This window comes from Ctenopharyngodon idella, chromosome 17 (genome assembly GCF_019924925.1).
Source record: "Ctenopharyngodon idella isolate HZGC_01 chromosome 17, HZGC01, whole genome shotgun sequence".
NCBI lineage: Eukaryota > Metazoa > Chordata > Actinopteri > Cypriniformes > Xenocyprididae > Ctenopharyngodon > Ctenopharyngodon idella.
Genome location: NC_067236.1, coordinates 9,584,808 through 9,597,338, shown reverse-complemented (window position 1 = coordinate 9,597,338; position 12,531 = coordinate 9,584,808). Strand labels below are relative to the sequence as shown.

Genomic DNA, 12,531 nt, shown 5'->3' with positions numbered 1-12,531 from the left:
AAATAATACTAAACTTATTAATGTAAACAAATATTCAATAACTACTACCATGATATGCATTTATAAATTATAAAATATGTCAAGTATATATATATATATATATATATATATATTATAGTTATTATTTTGCATTACAGAAATGAAAATGAGATCTGGATTAATTATCATGAAGTGCACAAACAAATCTTAATTGTCCTTCAACAGGCTTAATTTTCTTTAAGCAAAATGATTTCAACATGTTCTTGACATGTTTCATGAGATTCACCAAAACAGAACTCACAAATGCTGCTTATGGCATTATGAAAAACAACTGTCTTGAACTGATTAATGCTTAAGCAGGTGCTGAAACAGAAAGAGAGCTTGTGTGTATGATAGAGGATGGGCAGTATGTGCTGTTTGGAATAAGGATCTATTCTCCGGCCAGGGAATTTGATATTCCTCAGTGTTAACATTTGCCCAAGTATACAATAAAGCCTGCAGGGTAACTCTGTGGTTGTTTTACAAGTGTGTGTGTGTGTTTTAATTGCACAGTATGTAGTCTCATATCATATTTCACAGTGATGTGGCATCCTTAGCCTACCTGCAGAGCCAGATGTTCGTCGTTCCCTTTCCATCTGCATCTGATGCTGGTCCATCATTTGCCTAGAAACAAATGTTAACTCACTTAAAAGTAAAGTGAAATCTAAACACTCTCAACCCACTGTATAAACTGCTTACTGACATGCGCACTGGAAAATAAACATTTATGTGTGCTCACTGCTCACACTCCTGTTGTGCTCATCAAATTTTAAAAATGCTAGATTGCAGGTTTGCATTTGACCACTAGAGGGCACAATCTAGACTTCATGTCATGACAGCAGTTCAGAAGTGTACTCAATCTTCATGACAGCAATATGTGAAGAATACTGAGTGTAAAACCAATGAATTGAGTAATTTCTAAAACAGAATACACTGAACACACTTTGACCTGTAATGTTAAAAGTAAAGTGTGTAATTTCATTGCCAGCTGTAGTGGCACTAAATGAAAATTCAGTTTTGATTTAGTTTCCCAAACACTCCTTATCTGCAATTGGTCAGGCCGATATTCCCACCCCATACTCAATCACTGTCACTGTGTCAGAATGGTCGGGATGCTTAAACAAACAGGAATATTTTGAAAGTGCCACAGAGAAACAGCGTTTACGCCTTTCAGGGAAACCAAAAAAACATTACAGGCTTCACATTAGAAAAGGAGCATATTTTGTAATTCAGGCCAGTGTCCAATGTGACATGTGACAGATGTCTCAGAAAAAGGAAATGTCATTAGAGACATTCCGCACCTCCTTTGAGCCTCGGCGTCATCTGTCACCGGTCCATTCTGACGATGTGCTGCTGGACCTGAAGAAAAAGAAAATAATTGTACCTTATCATTTAGATATTTTATTTAATTGTCTCTCAGGAACTATAAAATGTGTCTGATTGACTTAATATATCTTGACACCTTATGGCAGACTTGATTAGTACAGTAGTTTTCAACTGGTTTTGTTTCAGGACAGAGATTTTGCATTGGGCAGCTGGTTTATGTCATCTGACACGTCTTGTATTCTTCGTTATATAGTATCATTTGGAAACGAAACATTTGACATTGGTCGGTACAAACCATGCTGCAGTTGAATCTATATTTAATACAATATTGATCAAGCTTTCTTTTAGTTTTATTAGTGATATTCACAAATCAGGGTATGTCAAAAAAAAACGGTTCACGTTTATCTGCCTACTCTGACTAGCTTCTACTAATTGAAAACTGAATGAGTTTGATAAGACACATGGCCTTTGACAACAACATCAAAAGATATAGGTAGTTTTTCTCCGTCCTAAACTAAGACAGGTAAGTGCTAACTAATCAAACTATTACAGTTCAATAAATCCATTATGAGACCAAACCATATTATGCCAAAACAACTATAAACTACAATAATGTCATGTCACAATTGCCCTCATACCAAACACCTCATTACTGGTAGACTTAGCAGTCGTTCTGAAGCCACCATAATTGTTCTGTTGAATTTGTTAGGGTGTGAAGGAGCTCTGCTAATAATGGCAAACACGGATCTCAGGTTACTGAGATGATGACTATTTACGTCATATGACATTCAGGAACTCAGTATGGGGCATGCATGGAAGCTCAAGGGAGTAAGGAAGGCCCTTCTGTTCAGAGAAAGGTCCTTAGTGTGGGCATATCTAATGTGGTTGATAATCTTTGGTTACTAGGCACCATCAAACATAATTGAGTTTAGCTCTATCTACTATGAAATTTAAGGTGGCAAAATAATGAGCTGTTCACACAGAGTATGCAGGGGTCACAAAACAAATAAAAATAAAACGCTAAAAAAAGATGGCCAAACAATGGCCTGTTTTTATAGAGAAAAACAATTAAAAAATATATATTTATTAAAATGTCTTGTCTTCTAAAGGCCCGTTCACACCAACGACGATAACTATAGCTATAAAAAGTTTTGAGTTTTAATAATCGTATCAATTCTAAGAGAAAGAAGGAGTCCACACCACAACAACAACTGTACCAACACGGAGGAACGATATTGTTGGAATCACAATGCTTTTTTCCAGCTGATGAATGATAAAACTCTGACAGCCAATCAGAATCCACCTTACTTTAAAGATCTTGAGAATTTAAAGTGGTAGACGACATACTAAAGTGTGTGCTTATGAGAAATATAATATAGTTATCTTTATAGTTATCATTATTGGTGATAACCGGCCTTAAAGCCACTATTTTGTCTATTCAGTGATCTGCCACAATAATGTCATGTATTATGTCATGTATAATATAGATAGACTATAAGTTACATTGCGTAATTCGTTAAATTAAAATCTGAAACATTACACAAATACCCCAGCCAGCATTTCAGTGTTTATTCTCCCATGAATCAGTATCATGGATCAAGAAAGAATCACTTTGGAATTTTGAAAACTGAATCAACGTCAATATCGCAACATTGTTTCAACGTCTCAATTTTAGTACAGATCTTCAAATTTCAACACTGATTTATATATATTTTTTAACCTTCTTATAACCATTTAGCATCAAACATTGTTTCATTGCTATATCAGCATTACTTCAACATTGAAACAACTGACAATATTTCAGCCACATTTCACTGTTGATAAAAAGTAGATAATCTGCGACTAGGACTGAACAAACAATAAAAAGCAATAAAAATCATAAGCGGATGTCTTGAAATAACACAAAACACACTGATCACAGTGACAGTTTATGTTTTCTATATTATACCTAAAAAGACTGAAAGAACCACAGCATTTAAATAGTTAACAACAAGGCAGCACTGCAGATTATCATAAACAACAACTCCTCCGCAGCACATGAAATACATATAATAAATACTAAATACAGCTCTGCTTGATGAATAAGTAAGGGAGTAACATATGCCGTTTCTTTGAACAGTTATTGCAGATTGAGTAAATAAGCATGACAAACGAGACAGCTCGAAGACCTTGGCATTAGCAGTTGTCAGCAGGCTCAGACTGGGTCTAAACAAGCTGCAGATGAAGCAGATGACAGGTGCGATTCAGCTTCCACATTTAATGATTAAATGATCCATGTCCTTAAGGTGATTATGGGAGCTAAAGTCTCACTGAATTTAATGCCATTATGCAGCGTCATATCCTGAAACGCTCTTAATGACTTCCAAAAAAAAAAATTCCTCCTTCAATTCAATACAAGATCCATATTTTAATGAGAGTACAAAAATATCCGTCATAAATCTCTGTGTAATAAAAAGTGCTTATTTAGAAAAAGGAATAGCTATAATAAAGTATGTACTCATGCTGATTCTAAGAGGGAAAACAGCTTGTCGTTGGCAAAAAAAAAAAAAAAAAATCTGAATAACTGCAGCAGGACTGAATATCAAGTCCCTCAAGCAACAGGAATGGGAATATATTCATACGTCACACGAAAGCAGCATTTCACACAGTGTCGCAAACATGCAATCCACCTGAGGTCCTGTCCGCAGCAGATGGTCCCATTTCATCTGTCCCTAAATCACTGATGAACATCATAACAGACACTATATAACTACTGAAACTCTTGAAATATTGAAAAGAAACATCACATACATCTTAAACTATAGGAAAAACTTAAAGTTAGTCAACTTTATAATATAACAAATTAGTCAATATAGGATCTCCATAAATGGACCAACAGCATAAAAATCAGAGGATCAAGCTTACTTAGAATAAAACAAATATACAATATAATTTCACAGACAGAGCCTTACTGAATAAGACTGCATCAGTACTGTGAGAACTTGGTATTTTTTATGATAGGCTAGGGACAGCCACGGAAAAGAGGAAATTCAACAGAATTATGTATAGAGATTTATGAAATGTCAATTTCCAGACCATAAATCATTAATCCAAACCCTGCTGAGCATTTTGGGTAATGCCGCATCGTCTCACTTCACCAGTGGGCAAATATAAAAGTATCTTTCTGCTAAGAGTTTGGATCAAGACGTGAAAGAAATATCTTAATATGGACACTTCTCTGACAAAATATAATTTTGTGTGCGATTCAACCATAATGCTTGATATCACAGATGTGCACTGTGTAACCAGACATCATATAAAGCAAAGATATTACTCCTGATCACATATCCATCTCTGCTGCAGGTCGTGGCAGCTTAATACACTGTGTGATTTATTTCATGAACTCGAATTGAATCCTTTGCAATAGCAACATGCTGATAAATGGCTGCAGTACGAGGGTATTAAAATGGTTGGTGCGACTCATGCTGAATAAAGTGAATGGATTCTTAGTTTTAAGTGCTTCCCGAGAGTTAAATCTGGAGCTCTGGATTTTATTGTGATATATGGTCAAAGCTCTGGAGGGGAAACACTAAAAAATCTTATGATTAATTTGTGATGAAGTCTTTGGACAAGCTTTTGAAGTAAAGTATAGTCAATATTTACAGTGCTTTATGACGCACATACCATATCATTTGGTGGCTGCGTGCAGCAGTAGAGTCCCTTTGTACCAAATACACATACCCTGGTGATCACTGAGCTGAAATGATGATGTCCACTGAGATAACAAGAAGTGGAAACACAGATACAATCTGATTGGATTAAGGGAACCGCTGGTCATTTGTTTGATAAACCCTGCCATTTGTTTATAACACACCACTTGCATAATATACATCTTTAGAGTATTTTTTTGAAATGTTAACATAAAAAAAGCTAAAATTAAAACTAAATTTAAGTGTTATATCAGGTAGAAATAGCTCCTTAAGGTAACAACTGCTGGTTACGATTTTTTACCTTTGCCTTCAATTACTGAAACTGATATAATCATTCAGACACTCTTTTAGCAAATATATAAATATCTTGCTTCAAATACCAGATTAAATCTGAAAAATGTGTTTCCTCTGTCCTTCCAGGGCTTACCAGAACTTTAACTGAACTGAATAAACACTGTTTGCATAAGCACAACATTTATTTGATTTTCATGTTGGTTTAATAAATGTTTTTCCTCAATTTTGGAAATGTTGAGATTTTTTTAATATTTTTTTAAAAGCTTGACAATATATTCAATGAAAGGATATTTGTCAGCTGTTACAAATTATTATTAATGATATTAATAGTATTGTTTTTGTTGTTTATCATTGTTATTATTATTTTTTATTCATTTGGCTTTAATGTGACTGATTAATTTTTTGCCATAGCCTGACAAACTCAATGAAACAATCGTATTATGTTTTTTTTTTTTAAACGGCCATATCAGTCATGCCCTAATGATAGTCAAAAAATAGTCACAACAAACACACAAGATCCCAAACCCGCACACGCCTCATCACGAGCTTCTGACAGGCACTGTGCCAAAAACCACTGAGCAGCTTCCACAACCCCATCCTCCATCAAAGACACCACAATGGCCCATCAGAGGCACCGCATCACATTAACACATGCAACTTAAACCTCCAGCTTCCTCTTAACAATACTTACTGCTGAGTTTTATTACTGTGGAGCTGATCCGTCGGATTGGCCCCGGGGAAAACTCCGGTCCAAGCATGGCTCTACAGCCCTCTAAGGTAACTTTAATCTATGTACAGATATCTATAATGGTGCAGTTTGAGCTCCACTACCAGGAGGGAACTGGTAATAACAGTCAGGACTCAGGACAGGTGAGTTCAGGCAGGTGAACACCAGCTTCTCTCTTCTCTGCATGCTAAGGTGCGAGTAGCACTTCTAAAAACCTTTGCAACCTTGTCTAGAAACATTCAGAACCCGTGGTCTGAGACTGTTTGGCTCCATGGATATTTTAACCAGGGCTATGACCCCCCCCACATACATCTTATAAGTAGCAGCAGCCTGAAACCAGAGAGGCCCATGTGCTGTTCTTAAATAAGAATTATACTACACTTAAGAGTACCACGTATAAGACCCAAACAACAATATTTTCAGTGTGAATTTACACTATATTCCAGACTACTAGTTGCCATTTTTTGAAAGGAATTACAGTGAAATGATTGTAACACAGCAATTTATTTACATGTTCATAGATAAGCGATAAACAATGATGTCAGTATTGGCCGACGCTGCTCACGTGAGCAGTACGACGCATGCTTGTGATGCTGATGCAGGAGCCGGCCAATAATGAGTCGGCGTTCTGACGTTGAACCTGGAAGCGCTGAATGTAAACAGCGTATGAGAATGGCACAGAAGAGAAGATATTGTTGAATAAAGTCGCTATTTTTGTTTTGTTTGGCACACAAAGAGTATTCTCGACACTTAAAATTAAGGTTGAACCACTGAAGTTACGTGGACTATTTTTATGATGTCTTTAGTACCATTCTGGACCTTGAAAGTGGTGGTTAAATTGCTGTCTATGAAGGAGTCAGACAGCTCTCGGATGTCGGTCTTATGGGTGTGGAATGACATGAGGGTGAGTACTTAATGAGAGAAATTTCATTTTTGGGTGAACTAACCCGTTAAGTAGGTTCGTATAGGATGTCATTGCAAATAATTATTCCCAAAAACTTACTTTGAATGCCTTTAAATTTATTACTCATATCAAGCTAATCTCTAAAAATGATAATAAATGACAGAAATAATCCGAGTAACACCTAAACAAACACCACGCAAGAGTAATGCAGCAGAGTGTGGCACAAAAAAATACAAGGTCATGTAAATTACCTGCATCCTGAGAGCTCAGGACATTGAGCGCAAAGAGCATGGCAGTGGAGAAGGTGGTGGCCTCCTCTTTGCTGGCAAAATTCAGCCCGTAAACTTGTCTCGCATCACGCCATTGGTGAAAAGTTGGCGTGGCCTGGTTATATTTCAGACCTTTCACAATGGAGTAATTTATAACGACCTGGAAGAGTGGCGATATGTGGTTATGTATCTGCATCTGTGACATTTTCTCTGTAATCAAACTATTTCAAATGCTCTTGAAGCAAAGGGTCAATTATACATTCACATAAATGGTGTTTTGGGAAACTACAGAAACAGAATTTAGATGTTAAGATGTAAAATGACACAAACCGAATGGAAAGTTCATTGAAAGTGACTGTAAAACTAAAGCACACACTGTGTACGGTAAGATCATATCATACAGTCTCTTCTTTTTGTGTTGTTGTGCCATGTTCGTATCTCACCTGCTGGTCCTGCAGTTTGACTCCCACCACACGGAAGCTATTGTTGACAGTGTTGTGGTAGATGTTGATGCGGCTGAAGCCTTGCTGGCCCGGTTTGACTGGCACCCATTTTTTGCTGGTGTCATCATAGATCATCACAGAGGCTCGGGCTTGACATATGCTCTGTTCACTGTGAGGAAAAAACAGGGACACTGATTCACTCTGCTCAACAACAAAAACCACAATGATAAATTACGATATGAGACAATGACATACAGATGTCAGACAGAAAGTGTCTCTTAGCAACAAAAATAATGTTGCAACTCGATTTGTGCATAATATTTAGACTCTCAAATAGTCAATGACATTAGATACAACCCGTCAGCTAGTTATGAAATAAAAGACTGAAGAAATCCTGTAAAAGAATGTTTATTCCAGAAGTCAAAAACATCCAAATCCATGACAAACCCTTCAAAAATGTCCTTCGCCCTTACTGTGACATTATGGCACAGTAATTGCCTCACTGAGTTTGTTTGAAGACACTGAGCAAGGAGCGGGTTTGTCATCTAAACTAATTATATAGTGCAATAGGCAGCTAACGAGAGAGGCAGGAATGTAACCGTGTTGACTGCTTGATATGAGACCACGTTTTAATTAAACATATGAGGTTTACTGCATCTTTAAAAAGAAATCTTCTGTTGACAGGGTGAACAACTAACATAAAGAGAGAGTAAAAAGTGTGTACTGTATGATCAGCATTAATATACCTTGCTAGCTTACACACACAAACATAATTATTAATTATTCCATATATATTAATTGTCACACTTTAGTTTAGGGTCCAATTCTCACTATTAACTAATCATTAAATTTCACTTTTGCCACAATAAACTCTTAATTACTGCTTATTAATAGTTAGTAAGGTGGTTGTTAAGTTTAGGTATTGGGTAAGGGATGTAGAAAATAGTCATGCAGAATAAGGCATTAATATGTGCGTTTTTAAGTACTAATAAACAGATAATATCCTAGTAATATGCATGCTAATAAGCATAAACTAAAGTGTTACCATATTAACATATAATTATACATACTAATTTACTTATTTTTATATAAAGAGGCTTGTTATTGTATAATTATAAGTATATACACAGTATATACAGTATATACAGTATATATATATATATATATATATATATGTATATATAAATATATACGCACACACACACACACACATGTATATATAACTACCTACATACATATACATATATATATATATATATATGCATTTTTTGCACATTAGATTGAAACATTGTGATCAGTACATATAAACTACTGTATATTCAAACCTTTCACAAACTTCAAAAATCTCAAGAGTCTGCAGACTGCAATTAAGTAAAAAAAAAAATAATAAAAATACTACAGCCTTGAAAGGTTCACACAAAGAAGATCATGCAGAATAAGGCATTAATATGTGTGTTTTTAAGTACTAATAAACAGATAATATCCTAGTAATATTCATGCTAATAAGCATAAACTAAAGTGTTACCATATTAACATATAATTATACATACTAATTTACTTATTTTTATATAAAGAGGCTTGTTATTGTATAATTATAATTATTGTATAATACCTTAATTTGATATATATACAGTATATATATATATATATATATAAATATATACGCACACACACACACGTATATATAACTACCTACATACATATACACATATATGCATTTTGTGCACATTAGATTGAAACATTGTGATCAGCACATATAAACTACTGTATATTCAAACCTTTCACAAACTTCAAAAATCTCAAGAGTCTGCAGACTGCAATTAAGTAAAAAAAATAAATAAAAAAAATACTACAGCCTTGAAAGGTTCACACAAAGAAGATCAGTTTCCTGTTGGTGTGCCAAATTAAGCTAGGCAGATTTCCACCATGACTTCTATACACCCTAAAACATACTGTACCACCACACCCATCTCCCACAGAAACACCCAAACCCAGCCACACGCGCCTTAAACCCAGCTGTATAACTGGAAGAGCAGCAGCACATGACCAAAGCAATTCTTACTGACACCAAAACCAACTGATAAGATACAGCCATTGGAAAATTGATCTGAGAATTAAAGTAAGATGAATCAGACTCACCTGTTTTGTGACATTATGCCAAAATAGAAAATTCAATGCATAAATGGACTTTATATAGAGTTGTTTAGTGGGGGCTGGACTACCGAAGAGAGAGAACTCATAAAGAAACAAGCATTTATGAGAAGTGAAATAAGTGAGTTTTTTTCCATTTTTTAAAAGATGTGTTTGTACAAACTCAGCTCAATTAAATACAACTTTATATCTGCACGTTTGATTTTCAAAATGTGTATGTTTTACCAAGTCATGGATAGAGGACATGAAGTACTTTTGGGATCAATATACTCTATCTATATCTATTTTAAACAGCATTTTGTATTCATGCAGCTTTAATGAGCTCATATTAATTGTATTAAATATTTGAAAAAAAAAAAAAAAAAAGTAAATCTATTAAGTATTTGTCACGCTACAGGACAAACTAGTATAGAGAAATTTAAAACTGATTTAAAAAAACAAAACAATAAAAATGGCCTATATATATTTTTTCCCCATAATATTATTTGAATTTATTAATATATATTTTAAACTTAAAACGTGATGTTAAAAAAAATAATAATAATGCATCAGCCACCCTCATACAATGTTACTTTCATATAATGTTACTATTGTAAGATGGAAACCGCACATTTGCACATTTCATGCTTTCGCAACAACATTTTCTGTCATTCACTACTCTCGGTTCTTCATTCTCCACACTTTCATGCTTGCCTTACGACAGAGCCTATTTCTAGCATCCATCTGGGGTTAGAGGGCGGCATGGCAGATTCTTCCCTGTCCTCTTGGTTTCATTTCTCCCCCCTAGAGCAAGTCTGAAATAAAGTACACAGTCTCTCCTCCACCGATGATGCTTGGTCGTCATAAATTACATCCTGACGGCTCTTTGCTTCTATAAACATCCAATATATTTAGACACAGGGCTATCTCGGTTTACTTCTTCTAATAACACATCACGCAAGGCCTCTCTTTCTCTCTGACTATTTATGCATAAAAACATGGGAAAACTTGCCAATGTTGTCTCAAATGGAACAAGAATAATTATCAAATAGAATCAGTATACCAAGACTTTCCAACAAAACCTGCACTTCTAAAGGGTCAGTGTCAGTAAAAGCAAGCTATAAATATCAGAGTCAGGCACATTTAAAACTTAGAAAGCTTTATAGTCTGTCCCAGAACTACAAAGACAGTAACTGAGCAGAGTTTTGATGTTCAAAATGTGAAACTACAGAACATTCTTAAAGTACTCTGACAACGGCAATTAATGTGTAGTAAAATTATTTAATATTTATTTAAAGGGGACCCATTATAAACTAAGTCTAGATTTTGGGATCTACCAGAGTAGGTTTTTTTGCCTGAATGTTCCAAAAAAAAAAAACCTTATTTTTCACATATTTTACATTGTTGCAACACCTCTCTCCCCAGCCTGTCAGTAACGCTCTGTTTAGTTCTTGTCTCTATGAGGCCCCTCCTTGCAAAAAGTGTGATGTCCTCTGATTGGTCAGCTAGACCGGTGTGTTGTGATTGGTCAACTGCTTTGAGGGTGGTTAGGAAATGTCCTGTCCCTTACCATAATTGGGAGTTTCAACACACTACTAATGCAACTCAATCAGGTCCCGCCCACTTTATTTTTGTATGCTTTGGCCAATGATTATTTAAATTATGAATATTGTGAGGTCTTTGTTCACGGAAGTAAACTCATGACTAATTAAGGCATTTCAGAAACAGTGCTTACTGATATAGAGAAAAATTCTTTGGAGTAGACTTTGTGATTTGTAACTTTGCAGAACTTGTTCATACTCAAACAGCAACAATACACACTAAATAAAGTTGAAAATGTAAAAAAGCATAATAGGACCACTTTAAAATCTCATGGGGTACTTTGAGCAAATATTTTAGGTCAAAGAGGTTCCCAAAAAAGTTTGTGAATCCCTGATTTAAGGGCACAGGTTGGAGCTACCATTATTTACAATATATGTCAATTTCAAGCTTTTAAGTGTCTGAAAATCTATAATATCTCTGCTATTTTTGAATGACTGTTAATAGAGAAAGATGGTGTGGCTATAGCATCTACCTGCAAATACCTTAGATTTTTTTTTTATTTATTAAAAACAAAGCATGAATTCTTGTTTGTCATTTTAGAGCTGTTTAAATTTAGAGCAAAGACATTTTATGAGTAATGTGCTGCATTAAAATGTTTGTGGCTGCTTTAGTTTACTCTTACAGTATCATATTTCATTAGACACAACAAAACCTTGCCAAATGAGAACAGATATTTGATCACTGATAAAAATGCACTAAACAATCATTTTGCAATTGAGTAAATCTGCCACAGTGCCCAACAGGCATGTGACTGAAAGGAGGCCACGCTGAGAGTCTGAATACCCCACAGATCTAATGCTTTTACTCCATAAAGCACCACTATGGGGCAGGGACCTCTTGGGCCTTCCAGCTATGACCCCATTAGCTGAATGCTCTCTAATGTGGATGAGTGCGAGTAAATGTTCAACTGTTAGTGTGTGATAGAGAAAGCCACATGAACCCGACTTTGTAAGGACACTACAAGACATGGGAATTCCTGATGAATGTATGCATAGTACTCACATGTCACAGGCACAATATACTGTAAGAATGTTTTCTGATGGCTCACGGTTGCCATAGGAAAGACCACAGTTTGGGAGAGATGAGTGTTGCTAAGTGATGGCAGGGTCAGGAACAGGCTAGACTCCAT

At 35.4% G+C, this 12,531-nt stretch overlaps 1 protein-coding gene across 9 annotated transcripts in view; it reads right to left on the bottom strand.

Annotated features, from left to right (window-relative positions):
* Window positions 1–12,531, bottom strand: part of evla (Enah/Vasp-like a) — a 36,324-nt gene that overhangs the window by 7,181 nt on the left and 16,612 nt on the right. For 8 of the 9 annotated variants that reach the window (XM_051868750.1, XM_051868754.1, XM_051868753.1 and 5 more), the window contains 4 exons: window positions 7,671–7,839; window positions 7,210–7,387; window positions 1,320–1,377; window positions 581–642 (listed from right to left, as the gene is read on the bottom strand). In XM_051868750.1, the coding sequence (XP_051724710.1) occupies window positions 581–642; window positions 1,320–1,377; window positions 7,210–7,387; window positions 7,671–7,839 (467 nt within the window). Of the gene's footprint in view, window positions 1–580; window positions 643–1,319; window positions 1,378–7,209; window positions 7,388–7,670; window positions 7,840–9,809; window positions 10,535–12,531 lie in introns of those variants that run through there. The other variant, XM_051868752.1, reaches the window with a different exon arrangement.